This window comes from Xiphias gladius, chromosome 11 (assembly GCF_016859285.1).
Source record: "Xiphias gladius isolate SHS-SW01 ecotype Sanya breed wild chromosome 11, ASM1685928v1, whole genome shotgun sequence".
Lineage (NCBI taxonomy): Eukaryota > Metazoa > Chordata > Actinopteri > Istiophoriformes > Xiphiidae > Xiphias > Xiphias gladius.
In genome coordinates, this window is record NC_053410.1 from 17,675,479 (window position 1) to 17,695,817 (window position 20,339).

Consider the following 20,339-nt stretch of genomic DNA (forward strand, 5'->3'; position numbering starts at 1 on the left):
AAACCTGGGTTCTTTAAACACTGTGCTGGCCGTTTTTAGGCAGTACGCGCCGGAGTAGACGCTTCATTGCTCTGTCCTGTCAGGCTGTAAATTTGGAGGTTGTCGCCGTCTCCTCCTTGACCACTGAGTCGTGGATCAGGAAACGGCAGCGTGTCTCTGGAGAGCGCTGGGCATATGGCGCGGCCCCTTTTACGCAGCCAAATTCAGGAACAGGAACAGCAGTTCAGCAGCGTCAAGAGTGCGTTTCCCAGACGCGTCAAATGCGCAAAAGAACCGGACACGACGACAATGTATCCTTCAAATTAAAATAAATGTTTTGGTTTTTTTTAACAAAAAAAAAAAAAGTTTACTGGATGAATGTGACCGACCCTATTGACAATATTGATAATCGGTTATTTTTCTTAGAGGACGAGACACATATTTCAAGCCCTCTGTCACTGTGGTTGGTGTCTTTGTGACTGTTTGCAGTGATATCTCACATCAAACATTTGCATATAAGCCAGTAAGCCACATGTCTCAGGGCTGTACGAATGTCACGATATTGTGTAATCAACTTCAGTTCTTGATAAAATATGTTTATGCTCTTTTCAGTAATTCTTACCAGGCACCTTACACAGCAGTCGGCATTTTTAGGGCTTTTATTTTTAAAACTAGAGAGGAAGTCGCGCGTTATTGTTGCGGCTGACTTGACGCTGGCGCGCTCCTGTCTCTCCCTCTCTCCCGGTGTGTGTGTGTGTGTGTGTGTGTGTGTGTGTGTGTGTGTGTGTGTGTGTGTGTGTGTGTGTGTGTGTGTGTGTGTGAGTTTACTCTCATTTCTCTGGGTCTATGCGTCGTCGTCTCTGGTCCTCCAGTCTGCTGCTGCACATCCACAGCGGAGCCACCACGCCGAGGAGGCGGACCGACTGTAGCTACACCTCGGCCAGCGGTGCTGGGTTATAGCGCTGGTGGACGGGGGGGGTGGGGGCAGCATACTGCTCTTCTTGCCCTTCCTAAACCGTGCACAGCCTCAAGCATTGAGGACACCATCACCTCAACGCGTCCTGGAATAGTTTTGCTTTCTGCCCAGACGCACCAAGTTGCAGCTTCAGAGGCGCACTTTTCTCCGTGGCTCCTCTCTCCCTTTGCGCTCACAATCCGACATGGAAGATGGTCCGTCTTCAACAAGCTGTTTCAGAAGGTTAACGGACTGTTTCCTGGGTGCAAGTAGGTATTTTTTTTTTGACTAACACTCACAAAGTGTGACAGAGTAATCGTAGCTGAAATGTGCGCAAAAATATAGACCGCGTAGACTTTCAGTAACAGGGAGTAAATCGCAAAAACACGGACATATTTGGATGCATTATTTCTGCTGGTCCTGCAGGCGGACGTTATTTTGCCTGTTTGTCAACTCAACTTTATGAATGACCGATTGATAGCTGACCTGGATGGGTGGGGACTTCGTTGGAGGGGGAGGCAGGCAGGACTGCAATTCGTAAAATGTAGCGCGTGTGTCTCTCCGCTATGTTTTTTTTGTTTTGTTTGTTTTTTTGTTTGTTTTTTTTTCTCACTTTTTAATAAAATGTAGATCTGGTTTACGATCCCCTCTCGGATCTGACTCGGTCTGTCACGGAGGGGACGGTCAGCGGTGCTGCAATGAGACATGTCATCGAAAAGAGAAGCGAAGTCTGCACAGCAGGAGCATGAGTGCAGATAGAAAGTGTAAATACTGTTTACAACTCAAGAAACATCTATCTTAAAAAACATACCTGATTCCTTCAGGTACATTTTCTAAGATAAGAGTTCCGGGTTAATATTCCTATTGAAATTAGTATAGTATTATAATCTCCTATAAACTCCTATAACTAAGAGTATTCATAGAACACTCATAGTATCCGTAGGTTTCTCATTCCATAGCTGTGATAAATATCCAGTGTCCTACTAAAATTCATTTAGTCTTTGATGTCAACTCTTGTGCTTATTTTGTACATTTTTAGCACAATATGACATTAAACATCAGAGGCAGATATCTTCACAATTTGACATAATTTATATTAAAAATAAAATTTAATATATTGAGAAATTTCTGGAAGCATAATTAAGAAAAATTGAGTAAATGCATTTGTAACTTTCTGTCACTAAAGAAAATATCCCCTATTTTCCGCTATAAAATACTTATATTTCCTGAGCATGTCTGTGCTACTCATATTTTGGCATTATTATCTGGTGTTGTTTCTTTGTAATATTGCTGTGGAAACTTCTAACTGAGGCCTTATTGTAATTTATCTTTTCTGTGTTTCCATAATTTACTCCGTCTGCATGCCACATGAATAACTCTGTCAGCGGTTCCAGTTGTTTCAGTGGCACCTCAAGTGACCTTTAGTGGCAACCCTGTAATAACAAGTTAGTAGTTTGGGGACTGGGATACTAAGTGATGCCAAAGTACGCACATAGCAGTAAACTGCAGTCATGGAATGTATTATTGAGGTACAGTATGTAGGTATCCTGCCCCCGGGCTGACCAAAAAAGGACAAGAATTTCAGATTTCTCAAAGATTCCACACTTTTTGAATTTACAAAACAGCAGTAGGTGTGAGTGGCTGTCAGAGTCAAGTACCTTAAAGTCACCTCGACAGTCGAATGAGATGGGATATTCATCAGTCTTATACTATTACTATTTTTTTGACATTATAAACAAGCAGTTCACGAATATGTTGACCTGAGAAAAAGCTCACCATCGACTGTCCTGCCCCCTCTCCCTCTGTTTCCCTCTTATTTCTTTTTTTTTTTTCAAATTTTGTACAGCTGTCAATTAATCTGTGTTAAATATAGGATTAACTTGACACACTGTTTGCCTTCTCACTGCATGCTTCTCTCTGATTGGTTTGGGATCAGGGAATAATTTGATTATACTTTAACCAAGGCTCTTTGACAATGACAAAAAACACATGGACACATACATTTCCGAACCAGAATACAAATTATTAAATGCTCTGCATGTTTTTACAGCAGTGTGATAACTTACTACTTCTGCTTTCTACAAATATTAGACATGTTATAAATCACTTTAAATGTATCAGCAGAGGGTGGAGGACGACTTTCATGTGACAAAGGGTGAATGAGGGCGTTTTTCCGTTAAAAAGTGCTGTTTTGTTTTCTAGCAAATGATGGTATATTTATCATCCTATCATTGTTTGTCCTTTCAGAAATGGGACTGGTTGCTGGACTGTCCAGTGCTCCCTGGAGAGACAGACTCCAGTTTGTAAAGACAACATGTTGGCTCATTCACTCCCTGGTTGCGCATATAATTCTCAGCAGTGAGTTAGTCCTGGGATATTATAGCTTTTGTTTGTAGCCTCACGTTGCGGGAAAATATACGTGCATGTGTGTGTTTGTGTGCATTGTTCACGGATAATTCTGGTCAGTATCGGAGGTCAGTCTGGGTCACCCTTAATGTGATCTCTCAGGCATTTTCAAACCCAATTGGCTGTTGACGAATTGCTTAACTCGGTGAAGAAGGCTGCATTGTCAAGCAGGAAGTGCTCACGCTGGACATTTCCTGTCCCACCGCATGCCTTCTCTCTCACAGCGAGGGTTTCTCTCAGTACTGTCACTGAATATATAAATACAGTGTATCAATACACTTGATATGATTCCAATATGAAAACTAAATCCTGATTGAAAATTGAATGGCTAAGTAATTCCATACTGGTCTGAGAACATGTCAAATAGTTTCTCTTTGTCATTTTTCTTCGGTGTTTATTTAAATTCTCGGGAAATTCAAGCCAAAGAAAATGAGCCTGTTTGCATTTTGAGCCCTTTTCTATATCAAGATCTGTGCAGGCCTGGATCAGTGCCAGGGCACAGTACACAATCTGAGCAGGGAAACAGATGACATTCTCCTCAAGGCGTCCGTTGACCCCTCATCAGCTTGTCGTGGGTTGGTATCTGAGGGGATGGGAAAAGGCCACATGCGTGTAGAATTCTTTAGAACTTGTCCTCATATCAGGGCTCATGAAAGAACACTGCACTGGAGAAGACACAAGGATCTGTGGTTCTCATTACCGGGTCCCAACTGGGCCCTCTGCAGAGCGCCTGCAGAGTTCAGCATCAGTCCAGATGTGGAGCAGGGAACATGACCCCTGATTACTGATGTGGCTCTGGGGAGGGGGGGGGCAGATGCAACACTACATCACATCACCGGTTTGGGGCAAGATGCTGACTCTGAGGCTGCGACTCCAGCTTTACTGCTTATTATCAGCATTGTTCTAGGCTGCGTGAGGTTCCAGCTCTGGCTGTCGCTCAGTTTCCTTTCACTGAGGGAAATGCTCAAGAAAGTTTTGAGTTGAAGGTTACCCTGCAATGTGCCGGTAGCTGCAGTTAGAGTATTGCTGCTTGCCTGTGACCACACTATTCAGCTGTGGATCAAGGGACATGCCTTATCTACATCTCAGTTTGCCATTTATAGCCCTTACCCTTTACGTCTAATGACCTGGACCATGGAAGTGGAAATAATGCAAATTACATTTCCATGGAAATCTCTCTCTCTCTCTCACTCTGTGTGTGTGTGTGTGTGTGTGTGTGTGTGTGTGTGTGTGTGTGTGTGTGTGTGTGTGTGTGTGTGTGTGTGTGTGTGTGTGTGTGAGAGAGAGAGAGGTGTGAGCTTGCATGTTTGTGCAGTGGTGTTTGTTTTTGCCATGTGGGGGTGTGTCTCTGGAAGTGATGAGACTACAGTTAAGTCCAGGGTGAAACAGCGTTTTCTTAATTTGACACCTTTTCACCGACTGGTGTATTGATTTAGCCGCGCTGGTCACCTCACGCTTGGCTCTTGTGGAATGCGGTGGGTGTGTATAAGTGTGTGTAGTGTTCACCTGCATATACACACACACACACACACACACAGCCAGTTTCACAGGCACAGGCACAATGAATAAATGAGGTGTGCAGTGAGAGAGGAGTCAAAGCATTTCCATCTTCAGTGTTGGCTCTTTTTTCCTCTTTGCTGCTCACTGAATGTCAGACTCGGACGCTGTGCTCCAGCCCTCCCATAGATAAGATAAGAACCACATGCTCTTCCCACCTCCGGGCAAGGGAGTCCCAGGCGGACCTACTGACGCACGCATCCCACAGCAAATCCCCACCTCCACCTCCCACCCCCTTTCCTGCCTCAGCCTCATGTCAGGAAAGTGAAAAGTAGTACCTTGGCAGCTTGCCCTTGACTCTCTGCCAGAAGGAGTGCGCTTCGAGAGAAGTGGTCTTTTCCCTTTTGCTCTCATGTGCATTTTTCATCTACGTGTTGCAGAGGAGGAACATCTTGCCCACTAAACGCAGTCGGCCTCTGCTGTTGACATTGCTGCGCGACATCGTCTGACAGGAGTGCTGAAGACACACATTCACCTCTGTTCAGCCACTGTCACACAGATAGCTAGCTGCTTCTTGGGAAAAAGAGATGAGTGATAGAGAAGGGTGGAGCACGTTGTTGTTTTTAATAGCTCTACAAATGTTCCTTTATCTGCGTATGTGAGCTTATTGTTTCAGTTAAAGCAATACTGTCCTTTTGCAGTCTCTCCAGGAATTTGCAATCCTACATAGCAAGAATAAAACCCTGTTGCAGAAGTTCCAACAAATGTGTTGCACTTGTAGGTTGCTTTCCTTTCACCCTTATGTCCGGTTCATCCCAAAACAGCTCTCCGTTTTGTCATTTGAAGCCTACCATCTTTTCTTGTACGGCAGACATAGCCTGGAGGTATGTTTTGGATCATTATCTTGCTGCAAGGATGAACCCCTGACCAACCAGTCTGTCTTCCTTTGTTACTTTTTCTCACGATTCTGACAGCAGTATACAGTACTACTTCCTGCATTACAGTATTGTCGTCATAATGCATCACAGGCTGTAGTAACACAGTTTGTTCCAACACGCCTTTGTACAGGCAGAGGGTTTATAAGTAATCAACAAAAGTAGGGGCACCTGTAGGAACTGTTTGCTTACCTTTTAAGGCTACATTTACTTCCATTGCTACAGGAAAGATGTAAGTTAACTAATTTCGTAATCCCTGAAAAAGGCCTGTACTGATTTTCCTTTTTTTTTTTTTTTTTACCTTGGGCAGTTTACAGCTTATGTTTGTACCCTTTAAGGTTATTCACTGGACTTGAGCTGCTTAAATTTCAACAAAAAATTGGAAAAATGGAAATGTTCTAAACATTTTTACCAGCAGTGTATACCCTGGTCAAATTAGGTCACACCTCACCCTCAGCTACAGTAACCACCTTCCTGCTAATGCCTCATCAACTTTCTCTCATTCGAGGAGCCTTGTTAAACAGCCCGTACAACTAGTTGGTGTAATGTTTATTACAACCCGACCGATACTGGGTTTTTGGGGCCGATGCCAATACCGATTTTAGGGAGTAAAAATATTCCAATATTAACATATTGGCTTAAGTGCTTTCGTTGGTAGGTTGTTGGTCCATTTGTAGTGGAGATGATAGGTTTTGCTCGGTGTTTTATTGTTTCTGCTTACCTGTCCAGGGACTACAAATGGGAATTAGCTTGTAGCTAAATTTGGTAGCATCTGGGTAACATCCTTTCTCTTTGTTTTACATTAATGTATTTTTGTATTTTCACCATTTGTAAATTAACCCAGGCATCTTTGTCTGCATTATGTTCTGTGAAAAAAAAAAGGCATTCACAATGGCGCGTATCAGACAACATATACTCCGATACCGATTTATCTGTGATAGGCAATTTCGGCCAATAAAATCAGCTCTTCTGTCTATTGCACAAAACAAGTTTCACCTGCCAAACCATTTCCAACTTTAAACCATCTGTGCCCTCACACCTCTAACTAGCCATTGTATTTATGGAATGTGTTGGCAAAGAGTTTCACCTGAGTTAACCTAAAAGACAAAATTCAGGACAAAAAGTTTTGGAAATATCTTCAAGTTTGTGGCTAGTTCCTAAACTGCACACACTTACATATCAAATATTTTTCTGTACTGAAACTTCAGAAAATAACTTTATTATTAGATATTAGATTAGCTATTAGATATAATTACATGTTAGGATTGGCATGGATTTCTTTTACTAATCATACTTTTCCAGCTGAAAAGCAAAAACACCACTGCAGTTTATGAAAAAAAAAGTTGCACATCGCAACATAAATTTTCAGAGCTGCTGCAAACAAGCCATTTTGGGCTCCAGGGATTGCAGTAGACAACAACTTTGATCATCCATTACTGTAACTGTTTAAAGATTGACTTAACACTAGGTTGACCACACCCAGCATCACTAATGTGTGCTCTGTTGCACCTGTAACCACGCTCAACAATCATGTAACGGTATCCTGGTGTACACCTGCTCATCACTGCCACAAGATAAGAAGGTCCACCACCGTGGAAGTTAAAATCAAACTATCTGATGACATCACATTGGTTTCTGGAAACAAATTGTTTTTTTCCACTATTTTCTGCCATTTTATAGACAAATACTTATTCAGTGAATCAAAAAATAATTTGACAAATTAATCAATGACAAAAATGATAATATCCCCTAAATAACAGTGATATCCTCATTGGACTGCTTTGGGTAGGAAGCATATCTTCTGATATGGGGGTGAATTTTCTTTCATCATTGACAGCCATGTTTAGAAATTCAGATTTCAAAATAGAAACCTTTCCGTTAAAAAGAAGTCAAAGAGGAATCTGATCAGCGGTTGAAGAAGTGGACTGCAATCAACATCTCTGTTCATCAGCTCTCAGATGAAGACTGAAGGGCCGACATGAAGCGAGGTGACAGAGAGAGGTTGTGCAAGCTTAAATCAAACAAAATATAAAAGGTAAAACAAGAACAGACAGGTGGATTCAGAGGGAGGAATGAGGCCTTGCTTTACAGGGATTTCTTTTCTTTTCCTATTCTCTGAAGGAGCTTCCTATTAAGAGATGGAGTTTCAGAAATACTCTGGGGCTTTTCCTTTAATGTGCCATTGATAAATGTTGACCTGCCAAGTGTCCTATTATGACTTGTGACTCATATGACATCTCACCACAACTGAATCTGTGTCTAGTTTCAATTCTGATGCTTGTTTCAATACTTTAAAGTTGTTATACTAACACAAAACATGAAAAAAAAATTATTCAAAGCACATTTGTTATGCAATGGAGTGAATTACAGTTTCCAGCATCTCTACAAGTCATTTACTTTTCCGTATAAAATCAGAGCATTCCTATTTGATTTCCCTTAATAAAAAAATGCTCATAACCTTGAATTGTTACTCCCAAGAATTTAGTATTTTGAAATTTTAGCAGGGTGTTTTGATGCCCAAATTTCCATATTGATATCACAAACTGTTGGCCCACGCTGTCTGTAAACGCATTCCCCATCAAACAGAAGTGTGTTCATATTGAAAGACCCAGACAGACTGAGACTGGTTTGGCCTTCTCTTCCCAGTCCCAGGGTGTGGTGTGCTATAGTCAAGATAAGTGTTATGCAACAATACCTCACTGCATGAAATTGGGCTTCAGTTTTTACACAGGAAGCCCAAGTCTGAGTCAGGCACCAAAATCTCTGCCAACTGGGCTGCAGCCACTCATAAACATGCTGCATAACAAGCTACTTCCTCGCCTATACATTTGTCTGAATGAGTGACTTCAACTAAGTACATTTACTCAAGCACTGTATTTAAGTAAAATTTCAAGGTACTTGTACTTTACTTATTGTATTTCTATTTTATGCTATATTTCTACTCCAGTTTTTCTACTCCACTGCATCCATCTTATACATTAAAAAAACATGATAGACGTATAAAATACTACACATTGTTAAAAGCCAGTAGTTCCCCATAGTTGGTTTGTGACCCCTCACAAAAAAACAGTTTCTGAAAAAAACCTACTCATGCATGGATGCATTGGTAGTAACAGTCTAACCATACCATATATGATAACATATTGGTCACAGGGGAGTATTTTTACAATAAAGTACTAGTACTTTTACTTACTACAGTATTTGAATAATTCCTCTACCACTGTTTAAACACGTTAAGTAAATGGCAGTAATCCCCTGCCTTTGCACAGCCTTTGCACAGCCTACAATATACAGATAATTTAATGTCATAAACGTAGGAAGACCTAACTTTTCTGGCAGAAAGTTCATGGACTGGATCAGTATTTAATTTTTTATATATATATTACAAATCTAAAAAAAGAACCTGTTAGATGATGAAGATTTTGACTAATTTCGTTTGTACATTTTGGTTTATGTTGGACGTGTCAAACATGTTTCTCTATCATTATGTCTATAAGAATCAAAATAAAAACATTGTGTGCTCATCTTGATAACGCCATTGTCTTGGCCGCAGTGTTGGCCGCAGTGGGAAGGCAAATTTCACTGAGGTTTTACAAAATAAAATGAAAAAAAACTGGTCACACCAGTGACCAAGCCATTGCTTCTACCACACCAGTCTCTCTCTCTCCTGATTGAGTGAGCACATGTGGTTCCCAATGGGGTTAACCATTTTGGACCACAGCAAGTGGGACAGATCTGGCTGCACCTTTGATTAGCCGCCGCAGTCCCAGGCTCGGGACACTGACGCATATCCCACAGCTCTGAGTGTCACTGTGGTCACATTGGGTTGAGCTGTGCCTCTGAAGACTTCAGAGGAAATCAGAGGGAAAGCCTGTAAAGTCTGCAGAAAGTAGCAGGAATGTTCAGAAAAACAGTGCCATCAATCACCATCGTCCTGTAATATAGTGGCTGTTGGGTCAAACCAGTCATTCTTCTGGCTACTTTTTCCAGACCGCTTTAATAGAAATTGATGATATTTACATTTTTTTAGTTTTTCCAATTAACAGTGATTTCTAAACTGATACAGATAAACACATTTATTGTGTCTGGATGCCACCACTGGAGTTTACCTGAACTAACTGTGATGGTTAGAGCAGATGCAGACGCTTCTTCATTAGTCATTCACGGAAAGAAACGTTTAAATTATTTCAACAAAATACCAAAGTTATGTAACTGTGATTTGACATATTCAAATATCTTTGCTTTTTTATTTAGAGGAAGACGAACCTTGAATTCTTTCCTGTCATGTGCACTGCCTTCAGTTAATGCATCATAATATTGTATTTCATTGTCATATGTCTTATCTGTAAGCATTCAGTTAATGCATCAAGATAACATAGTTTAAAAGGATAGGTCTGGTGATAGTCTATATTTTTGTTATAGTGAGCATATATATATATATGTATATATGAAAAAATCGAAACCAACAATGTCTTAATCCTAGTAACAAGTATTGTGTGTGAAGCCTAATCCTGTCACACGTTATTGCTCTGTGCAGCAGAGCTCCATTGTTGACCAAAAACTAATGCGCATCGCTGAGCCACACTGGGTGACATGTTCCTACATTACGATGAACATGGGCACTGTAGTTTATTTTCAGTCAATCCCAGAAATCCCTGTCCAAATGTGTATTCATCCACAGCTTAAAATAGTCCCCAACAAATGCTCTATTTATTCTTGTTTGAATAATATTTGATTTAAAAAAAAAAAAAAAACAGCACCCTCCTGTTTTAGGAAATTATTTCCCTTTTTAAAAAAAAAAAAAAAAAATCTTACATTCATGTTTTTAGATTTATGTCTTCAGTGGGAGCAAGTGGGCTTTTGCGCTGACAGTCACAGACAGGTTCGGGAAGTCAGAAAGTATCGAGAAACAGACCAATGCATTGTTGGTTTTGGTCGTTTAATGTGACTTGTTGATAGTAACAAAAATACAGAGTATGGCCAGCCTTTTCCTTTAAGCAGGTATTGGCTTGATACTGATAAGATAACAGATGTTCCGTATTCTGCTCCCCACTCTTTATGATGTTAGTAAAAATACTGAATTTGGTTACACTTTCATTTAGGTTAAAGGTTAAGTTAAGGATCAGAAATAAACAGTAGCTGAGAGAGCCATGGTTTGCTCTTTCTTTGCCAATAAGGCTTCACAAGCTCCCCTTTTTTCACAATTTTTGCCGGTGTGAGCTTGTAATTTTAAGCACGGGGATTTACCCCGAACACCATTTTATCAACCATTATATGCCCACTGCAAAATTCTTATCACTGTTGTTTGTTTTTGCCCCATGGAAATAGGACATTTGACTATTTTTGTTCATGTGCACACATATGATGGCTAAATTATTTTCAGAGCCCATCTACACAAAACACGTATTCATAAATTCATACAGCCTCCTTGTTTTTTCTTTTTTTTGTGGTGTCACTAATCACAGTGCCTTCTTTGTTTGTCAGCTAGGACAAAGTCGTGAGGGTCTTTAGCAGCACTCCCATTTTACTCCTGTCTTTGTGTCTTTGTGTCCCCTGCAGCTCCCTTCATCCCCCCTTAACTTTCTCTCACTTATTAAGCCGTATTCTGCCGATGTGCGTCAGAGCTGGCCGGGAGTCTCGTGAGGCGTTCCACTCCTGAAGAGCTGTGTCTCGTGTCTGGACAGCGTCAGACCGCAGCATCCTCAACCCCCCAAACTTACCCCCACCTCTGTTTGCCTTATTTGCCTGCAACCACAGGCCTGCTCGACCCACACACACTGAGCAGATGATCCATTGTAACTGAAGATCAAATGATTTGTTTTGGGCCAATAAATCAAAAGTCATAGGCAGCTGCTCAGAATGTTTACCAGAGTCAGGGGCACTTTGATTCTAAAATTAAACTAAATTCAAACAAGCAAAAGTTCTTTCCAAGATGAAGGTTTTAAACACTTTTTATTGAAATACATCAGGTTACCTGCAGCCGAAGTGGATGCTTCTATCTCCTGTATCTGGTTTTATTTTTTTGTCATCTGGCACAACAGTCAAGTCTGTGCAACCGTTCACGTACTGTTTTGATGTCCACAAGCGTCTGTAGCCATTCACTATCCTGATATCATACAGGATTTCAGACAGACACCCCACAATATTTTCATGCCGTGTGTGTCTGACAGCAGAACACATGCCTTCCAGCTGCATGTCCTCCTGTGATTCATACTTGAAGGGAGTCTACACAGATGCTGCCGATAACCAGACATTTCGTGAGAAAGTGGTAAAACGATCAGGGCTGTCTGAATACAACGGCCCTCTTTTCTTGTATTATCTGATAACAGATACAGTTACTGTGTACAATACCATAAAATGTAAATTCAGAGCTGCCATAGGATTTGTTTTCCTTTTCCGGAATGATTACTTTTGGTTGCATTGTTTGTGAGCATTGAATTCACGGTCCTGTGATGAGATGGCGTCTCATGGCTGAATTTAGACAGTTACAAGTCTCCATTTGTGTGAGTGACCTAAACATGATGGTTTCCTAGTGCATCGTGACAGCCTCTCAGACGCCAGCGGGTATATTAAAAACAACTTTCCCTCAACGATGGTCTGGCAAATGGCTTTTTTCCCTGACAACAAAGACAGTAAACAGCAGCACTTAGCAAGCTCTCAAGAACCTAATTGCCTATTAAGCACAATCGAGTCCTCCTTTATCCTGCTGCATGTGTTGGGGGCTCCTATCTCTGGAGACACAGCTTTACAGTAAACATAAGTGAGCTAGCTGGGCTATGTGAGAGCTTTAGCCAGAAAATAGGTGCTACTGCCGTACTCACCTCACAGTAAAGTGAAAGAGAGAGGACCTTCGGCTGTGTCTAGCCTGTGGATTTGTTTGGGTGGCTGAGGGGAATACTGTGGACCACAGAGAGATGTTATTTCCATCCGCTTATATCTTATATTTCTCTCCTCCACGCTGTTCTACTATTTCCATGATTTTGTGCAACATCTCCCAGCATCATTTTTTATTTTTACGCTTTGCTCAGTCATGGGTAAAGTTGGGTAGTGCATAAACTGAAAGATGTTTTGTTTCTGTGCTCTTCAGGCTTGACAGATGAGAAAGTGAAGGCCTACCTCTCGCTGCACCCGCAGATGCTGGATGACTTTGTGTTGGAGAGTGTGAGTGCAGAGACGGTGGACAGATGGCTGAAGAGGAAGACCAGCAGCAGGCCTGCAGGTATACCCACTCCCACACACATACACACACAGGGACAAACATGGAAACACACACACATGCTGCAGCTCTCTGGATCATGGTGACATAAGGATTGGATCAGCGGCTTTCAGTATATTGATGCAGAGTTGTAGTTTCTGTGATATTTTGCTTTGGTTAAATGTTTGTATTTTTTAGCTCACATAATCCCCTACGAGTTCCCGACTAGTCAACCGCAAATATAGGCTGCCATGAATATCTACAGCCACGTCAGTCGTTTGCTTTTATTGCACTGAAAAATGAAAACCTTTTCTCTTAAAGACCAAAGGATAACCAAAGCAGAGGCAGAGTGTGCCTCTGCGGGTTCCATTTATTATTCCAGCCATTTGCAGTACAAATCGCTCATCTTCACGTGTTTCCTTTAATTGTCAGTGTGTGTGATGGACAGACGAAAGGGAGAGGGAATGGGCTTCTCCGGTGTTCACGGGTCATTTGATGTGTTTGAGCGGGCCGAGTGGAGTCTGTGCCGTGCACTCTACACATAGCGGACTGTTTCTCAGACCAACCGCATCCAGCAAGGGCCCACTGAGCTGGCACTCTGCCCAGTCGAGCTGCTGACGTCAGAGGCGACCTCCAGAGACATGCAGCCGGCTGAAGGGGGCCCAGGGGAGGGGTGGGGACGGTGGTGGTGGTGAGGGGTTGTGCTGGCTCAGGGTGTGGATGTGTTGAAGTGAAGGGGGAAGCTGGCGGAGGATGGATTTGTAAAATTTTGGAGCTGCTTTCTACATGAGGTCTACAGACAGTCGTGTTTATTACTGCTACGCAGAGAAGTTGGTTTCTCAGGTCTGATTCTGCATTTGAAACTGTTTCCTGTATACAGTGTGTGTGTGGGTGTGCGCGCGCAGGCTGACAGGTAGAAATAGAGGCCCAAATTTTTCTTGCTGGCGCCAAGTGGGAATAACTAATTTCACCCATGTAGTTCAGGTCAGAGCAGATGAGGCCTGTACAAAGCAGAGCACTGATTCACAAAACTTCATCTCAGAGCGCAAAGATTTTAGGCTTACGTGTTTGTGTGTCTGTGCTTACGTTTGATCAGTTTTTTGTTATGTTATGAGTCATGAAACTAAAACCCCCCAGTGCAAAGGTCATGTTTTTTTCCCATGCTTTCCAAAGACTCAAAAATATAAAGAACCATTTTGTTTACTACAGATTACATACACTTGACTGCTGGCTGTATTTCAAGGCATGTTTTACTGTTTAAGATTTAAAATTTGTATTGACCTCGCTTCTTTATGGTAGGAAAATCAACTTGCAGGGACTTGAAGCTCGCTGGAGTCAGGTAGCCAATCTGAGTGAACAAAGTCAAAGTTATCATTGTGCAGAAACTCAGAAGTGCTGATGGATTTGAAAAGTCTGTGCTGCATTACCGCACAGCCGTAACATAATTTTGACAAAAAACAAAAGCAGTCTTGATGGTCAATGTGATGGATTACGTGCTTCAAGCAAGTTTCAAATGTCAAAGCCGATTCTCATGTTGTCCAGAAAAGCATGCTAACCACTGACTGCCTACAAGATACTGCCCACTATCTATAGTGCAGTGACATGCTTTCAAAAGTGGTCAGCAGTATTGCAAACAATACTACTGATCCCCTACTATGTGTAAAACGCCTGGTAAAATGGTTATTACCCGCATCAATTTGTTGGATGAGCAAACACCAGAGAAAGGACCAGAGAAACACTACAGCACAGTTTATGTTAGCAACATAGAGTTACTTAACTGATACAGAAGCAAATCACAGTTTTAACTAGTTTATAATATTTATATAAGCATACTGTAGCTTACACTGTGTTGAAATGAACAGCTACAAACAGTAAATTGGGAATTTTCATGTGTCTAGACTTTTGCGCTCAAAAAATTCCTCTTGGTGAATCACTGATGGAGCCCATCTAGAGCGATGACAGGGAAGGGAGACGTGGGGACCACCAGAGTGTTCTGATTTCTTGGATTTTAATTGTGTTAGTTTTGTTTTTCTGTTTCTCTCTGTCATCTAAGTTGCCTAATAGCATTGTCAACTTTTACCTGGGCATTGATTGTGCCGTCCACATTGTAGCTGAAAATGCTAAAGTAAATGCTGTTTTGGTGAAAATTCTCCTCACACACATTGCTGGTTACGATGTAGCTTATAAAGCGCTGGTTTGTGCAGGTTTTAATGACAGTTTGTTTTAACACAGTGTTTTTGCAGGGGAACTCCACTGATTTTACACATCGAAGTGTGTATACAGGTCTTGGGGAACACTACTGCATATGTGAAAAAAGCTGTATAAAGTCTGGCGCTTGAGTAATGTCACTTGAGTCAGCGTTTGAAAATTACAAAAACCTGAGAGTGTGCCCGCTCCTCATCTCTGCGTGAGGCTAGCGGCTCGAGGCTGCTACTAGCATAACACACCTGAATAGTCGATAGAACTTTCAGCAGTCGAGTTGCACTGTGGGTAATGTAGGCTCCAGGTTTTGACAAGGAAAAAGAATGTGTGGAATTAAAAACATATGTCTCCGGTTCTGCTGTATCGATTGTGATCAGTTTTTTGGCGTCGGGTTAAACTGTCTGTTGATGTTATGGGAGTTACCCCTTAGAGTTTTCTTCGAAACAAACAATGATATACAGTATTTGTACATTATAAAAATTACTCTTTCTAAAAAGCATTGTTTGTGTTCTTGAGGTCTAACACACATGTTGAATGCATTTTGTTCCCCAGTCCTATGGTGGATTGAGGAAGGAAGGACTTGGTGTTGAATCTTACCAGTTTATATATGAATTGAAATACAGCGGCTGTATTTTCACCATGCTGTTTTGACCATCATGTAAAATATTATGAAAATGACTTTGTATATTTATTCTCTCTTGACCACCTGAGACTCACACAGGGCTTGGTGGGTTTGTTAGAATACGTTGCAAAGTGTAGACACTTAACAATATCCAGCCACTAGCTCGCTGCAGTTTGGCTCTTGAGCTGTGCGGGAGGTGACCGATTTCAGAGCGAAAACATCAGTAATCAGCCTGACAGCTCTCTCATTATACCTCATGTCTCTCTCGGGCTTGATCTTTACATCACATCAGTAATATCACTCTAAGTCCACTTCCTCTGTTAGACCACTGTGAGCAGACACTTGGGCACCACTCTGAAGCCTCTCTGCATCTCCCTCTCTCTGGCTGTATCCACTCAATTGACAAGCACTGTCTAATTTCTGGTTCATCACACAGGCTGAACGGTCACTGTGTTGGGATGATGGCTGGAATTTGACTTGTAGATTTATTTGACCGTTTCTCCCGCTGCTTTAAAGACGCTAGACCATTCCTGTATGTATTTGTGTTGATAAAAGCAGCTAATTTATTATAAAGATGTATTTCTGTGTCCGTTTTTGCAGTGACACGTTTTTAGAGATCAGATTGATCTTATATTCTTTATGAGCGCAGCAGCAGCAGGACCTGTTCTCATGTGATCGTCACTGAGATAACCACTTCTTCCTGGAAGCCGTCCCTGCAGCGAGTCCCGTTCTCACTTATCATGTGATGGACAACATTGGATTACATAAATCAGTTTGTCTGTACACATACACACACTCAAACACACGAGTGTGTGTTTCAGTGTGTTTTTGCAAAGGGTTTTGTTACAGCCCGTAAATCCAGAAAAAGCCGCCACATTTGCACACTTGCTGTTGCTGTGCGGTAATTAAAAATTTGCCTTGTCATCGTCCCTGAATTATTGATTTTTTTTGTTGTAGTTTTCTTGTTCTTTTCTTCTTGTTTATTAACTTACTAGTTGTATTTATGTATCAAGGAGAGCTTTCAAGTGAGATCTTAGTGTGTCATAAGAGTAAGTTACAGAGCAGATCAGTCTTACAGCAGCGTGTTACTAAACACAGTGAGCAGAACATGATTTCCCAGAATCCCCGCTGATGACATTTGACCATCGCACCTCTCTTGACCACTGTCCCACTGGCAATGTTTACTTCACACCACACGCTGCCATGGGGTAATTAATAAATCCCAAACCCTCTGCTGCTCCCGGCCAGAGGCGCCTCGTTACCCATCTGTGCCTTCTGCCATGCACGCCCAATCGCACTAGTCAAGACCGTGCAAGGCTCTTTTGTATTTTTGTGAATGTGGAGTTTTTACATTTTGTGTTTCATTCATATTTTTATAATATATGTCCTCCTCTCCTAAGTTTGTGAATGAGCACAAGTTGTTCAGATACAGTATAATCTGTGAAAATTAGATTATATCTGAAGTAGGGCTGCAACATTTTTTTCTGATTAATAGTGTAATTATTAAAATGTTAGAAAATAGTGAAAGATAACCATTTAATGTTTGATAAATTACTGAAGTGATTAATCAATAATCAGAAGTTTCTGTTGACTACTCACTTCAGCACCAGTGTGAACAAAATCTGTCAGGATTCATGGTGAGAACATCATTCACAAAGTTGAATATCTCTGACAAGTCGGTTTGCCTGTCTGATTAGAAATGGAAAACTTGGTGGAAGCTATCTGAGGGAGTCTCCAGTCTCTTTCTCGCCTGGACTCCAGAGGGCAAGAGTTGGGCCGAGCTGTTAAGCAGCTGATACTCTTTTTCAGATGTGTTTGGACGGTAGTCACAAGCAGACAAAGATGTGCTTGTGTAGCAGAAACTCATACCCCACCGCTGTGATAAGAGAGCGGTCCCACCTGCAGGGCTTTCCTTCAGAGAGGAGGAGGAGGAGGCCCCCTACTCAGAGGGTGCAGCTTCAAATTCTAAAAAAGAAGAAAGGTTTTCTAGTGTATTCTGAAATGCAACTAAAATTACTCTATATGCCAAACAAAAAGTGTGTGTTCTTAAAAAGTAGAAATGGAAGTCCTTGCTAAACCAAAAGTATCTTCCGAATGCCAGAAAATATCTTTCTCAAAGTTGTTGATGACTGTTCTAAATTTACAACCACCAGATAGTTAGTCAATCATTACTTTTTTTTTTTTTACAAAGGAAGTCTCATTGAGATCTCAATCTCGATTTAAAGAGAGACCTGCATACAGATAAACATTGGATGTAAAAAACCCAGCGGAGGAAGAGTGTGTAGGTGAAGAGAGCAGGGGGGCCATGGCTAAGAAGAAGAAGACTGCCGCTTTTGGCAGCTGCACGCCCTCCATGGAGCAGGTCGATGCAGGACGACCACTAGGTCGACACATATTGACCGCTGAGTCACTGCTAGCTGACCGTCCTGTGGGAGACTGTGTATCTGTGGCGGCAGATCAATAAAGCGCCCGTCAAGTATCGTGCACATTAGACCCAGCTGACTGAGAGATTTTACCTCTGTGAAAGGCCTCAGCTTGGGGCTGATATTTTCTGGGTGCTTCTTCAAATCATTTATCACCACATCTCATCAGACAGTTCACGAGAGACCTTTGTGCTTATATGTGAACTGCAGGCTTTGCGTGCTGGTGCGTATGCACTTGGATAAAGGTACAGGGTTAAGTCAGATGTGTCTCTGGTTTTGATGGTTTTCAGAAATCATCAGAAAGACACAAATTATTATCCAAATTATTTAGATAACTTTTTTTAAAACTATCTTTTAAACTATATATTTTAAACAATGAATGTATTTTATACTCAGTTTAGTTCAGTTTTAATTTTTTAACAGGTAGATTTGATACGGGCCAAAAGATTTATTTGCGATTGTCCTCAGTCAAGAAAATTCTTTGTGTCAGTTTGAATCTACAACTGTATGCATTTTCAACTGTTTTTGTACGTTATCGTGGTTATACTGCATAGACCGTGTCTGCTTGACTCCTTGTTACTGAATCTTCATTACAAACCATGAAATCAATATATGTAAGAGTAATTTGCACGGATATTCTTGTTTAGTGTGAAAAGGCTTTTACCATCTTGTTGTTCTGTGGTGATGGAACTAGAATAAAATATTCGATCCGGACTCAGGAGAGGGTTTCTCCTGTCTGACCGTGATGCTGATCCATTTATTGTAACTTTGCTGTTTGTTTTGATTTCGAAAAAATGGTCCGTCAGAGGGTATTCTCTTTCCAGCTATAGCTTCCTGCTTCTCTGTCTCAACTGTTACATTGGCGCAAGATTCACATTCAAATTCATGGTCTTGAGCAGTCAGAAGAACTAATATACCACAACAGGACTTACAACAAACAACTTAACATTAAAGAAAATATCCTAGTAGTATGTTATAGATTGTAGACAATAAACAGAATCGGGATGTACAGTACTGTACGTGTTGGCCACATAAGCATAATCCTCAGAGGAGCCTTGCCCACTAAGCATTGGTTTACAAGGCAGACAAGCAGGTATCCAGAACTGACACCTGCCAACTTAAAGCTGTACATCACAGTGCTGCACACCTGAAAAACCTTTTTATTCAGGTTTCTTCGGGTTAAGGAAAAGTTTGAATGGAGTGATGAAGTTACTAGGAGAGGTCTGTTCCAACCCCTGCTGGGTTAAAGAGATGCTAGACAGTTGTGTTTAGTGTTCAGTGTGTGTAGTGAGCTGGCATTACATTTTCTAAGAACATGTTGGCCCTCTCCTCCTGTGTTTACTAAAAGCACAGCAGGTCCCTGAAAATATGGGCTGGCATCGGAGCAGGGTACTGGTCTCTGTCCCTGTGCTGGTGGCTGACCACATCGTCTGGTGATATAAAACACAGACATGCACACACCTGTACAGATTCCTTCCCTCGCAGCCCCAGGGGTGGGTGTATCATTAAGGTTAATCCCCTGACACATACCTGATGAAACAAATATGTTATTGTTGCAAAACGGGACAATCAAAGTAGCACTTTTACAAATTTTGAATCATATTTTACATTAAAGTTGCTGGCTGTACAAAAGGGAGCAGTCTACACATTTGCTTACAAACTGTCTTCAGCAAAAGCATGGCCAAGCAGTATATTCAAGCTATTTTTTTATGACAGCCATGCTGGACCTCCACCGGCTGAACGTGTGAATGCTTACTTTAAAGAAACTAATGGAGCTGGTAAAGCATAGCAGATTTAAAGGGAACTTGCTTTTGTTCCCCGCACAGGAAGTTTCTGTATTTATAGATTTACCTCACAGGGTATATGCCTGCAAGAACAACAGCTTCCTGTTACTTTTTTGCCCTTTAGACATTTTCAGTCTGTGGACACGATGCTCAGTGCTCACCCTGTGGTTCCACTGGGGCTGCTGCACTCGAGATGCTGGCTGACATGGTTTGCCAGGCTGTAATTGGACCTGCAACACTGCAAACACTGCCTGGTGACCATTTCCTCCAGGAGGGACTTTTGAGTATCTGTGTGACCCACAAGCTCTGGCAGAGGGAACACCTCTGGGAGTAGGAAGGCT

General features: G+C 41.6%; 1 protein-coding gene across 3 annotated transcripts in view; it reads left to right on the forward strand.

The window, feature by feature from the left end:
• The first annotated feature begins 888 nt into the window (after positions 1 to 888).
• pde10a (phosphodiesterase 10A) overlaps positions 889 to 20,339 on the forward strand; it is a 36,165-nt gene continuing 16,714 nt past the window's right edge. For 2 of the 3 annotated variants that reach the window (XM_040140103.1, XM_040140102.1), the window contains exons 1-2: positions 889 to 1,203; positions 12,860 to 12,991. In XM_040140103.1, the coding sequence (XP_039996037.1) occupies positions 1,140 to 1,203; positions 12,860 to 12,991 (196 nt within the window). In that variant the 5' untranslated portion in view covers positions 889 to 1,139. The remainder of the gene's footprint in view (positions 1,204 to 12,859; positions 12,992 to 20,339) is intronic. The other variant, XM_040140104.1, reaches the window with a different exon arrangement.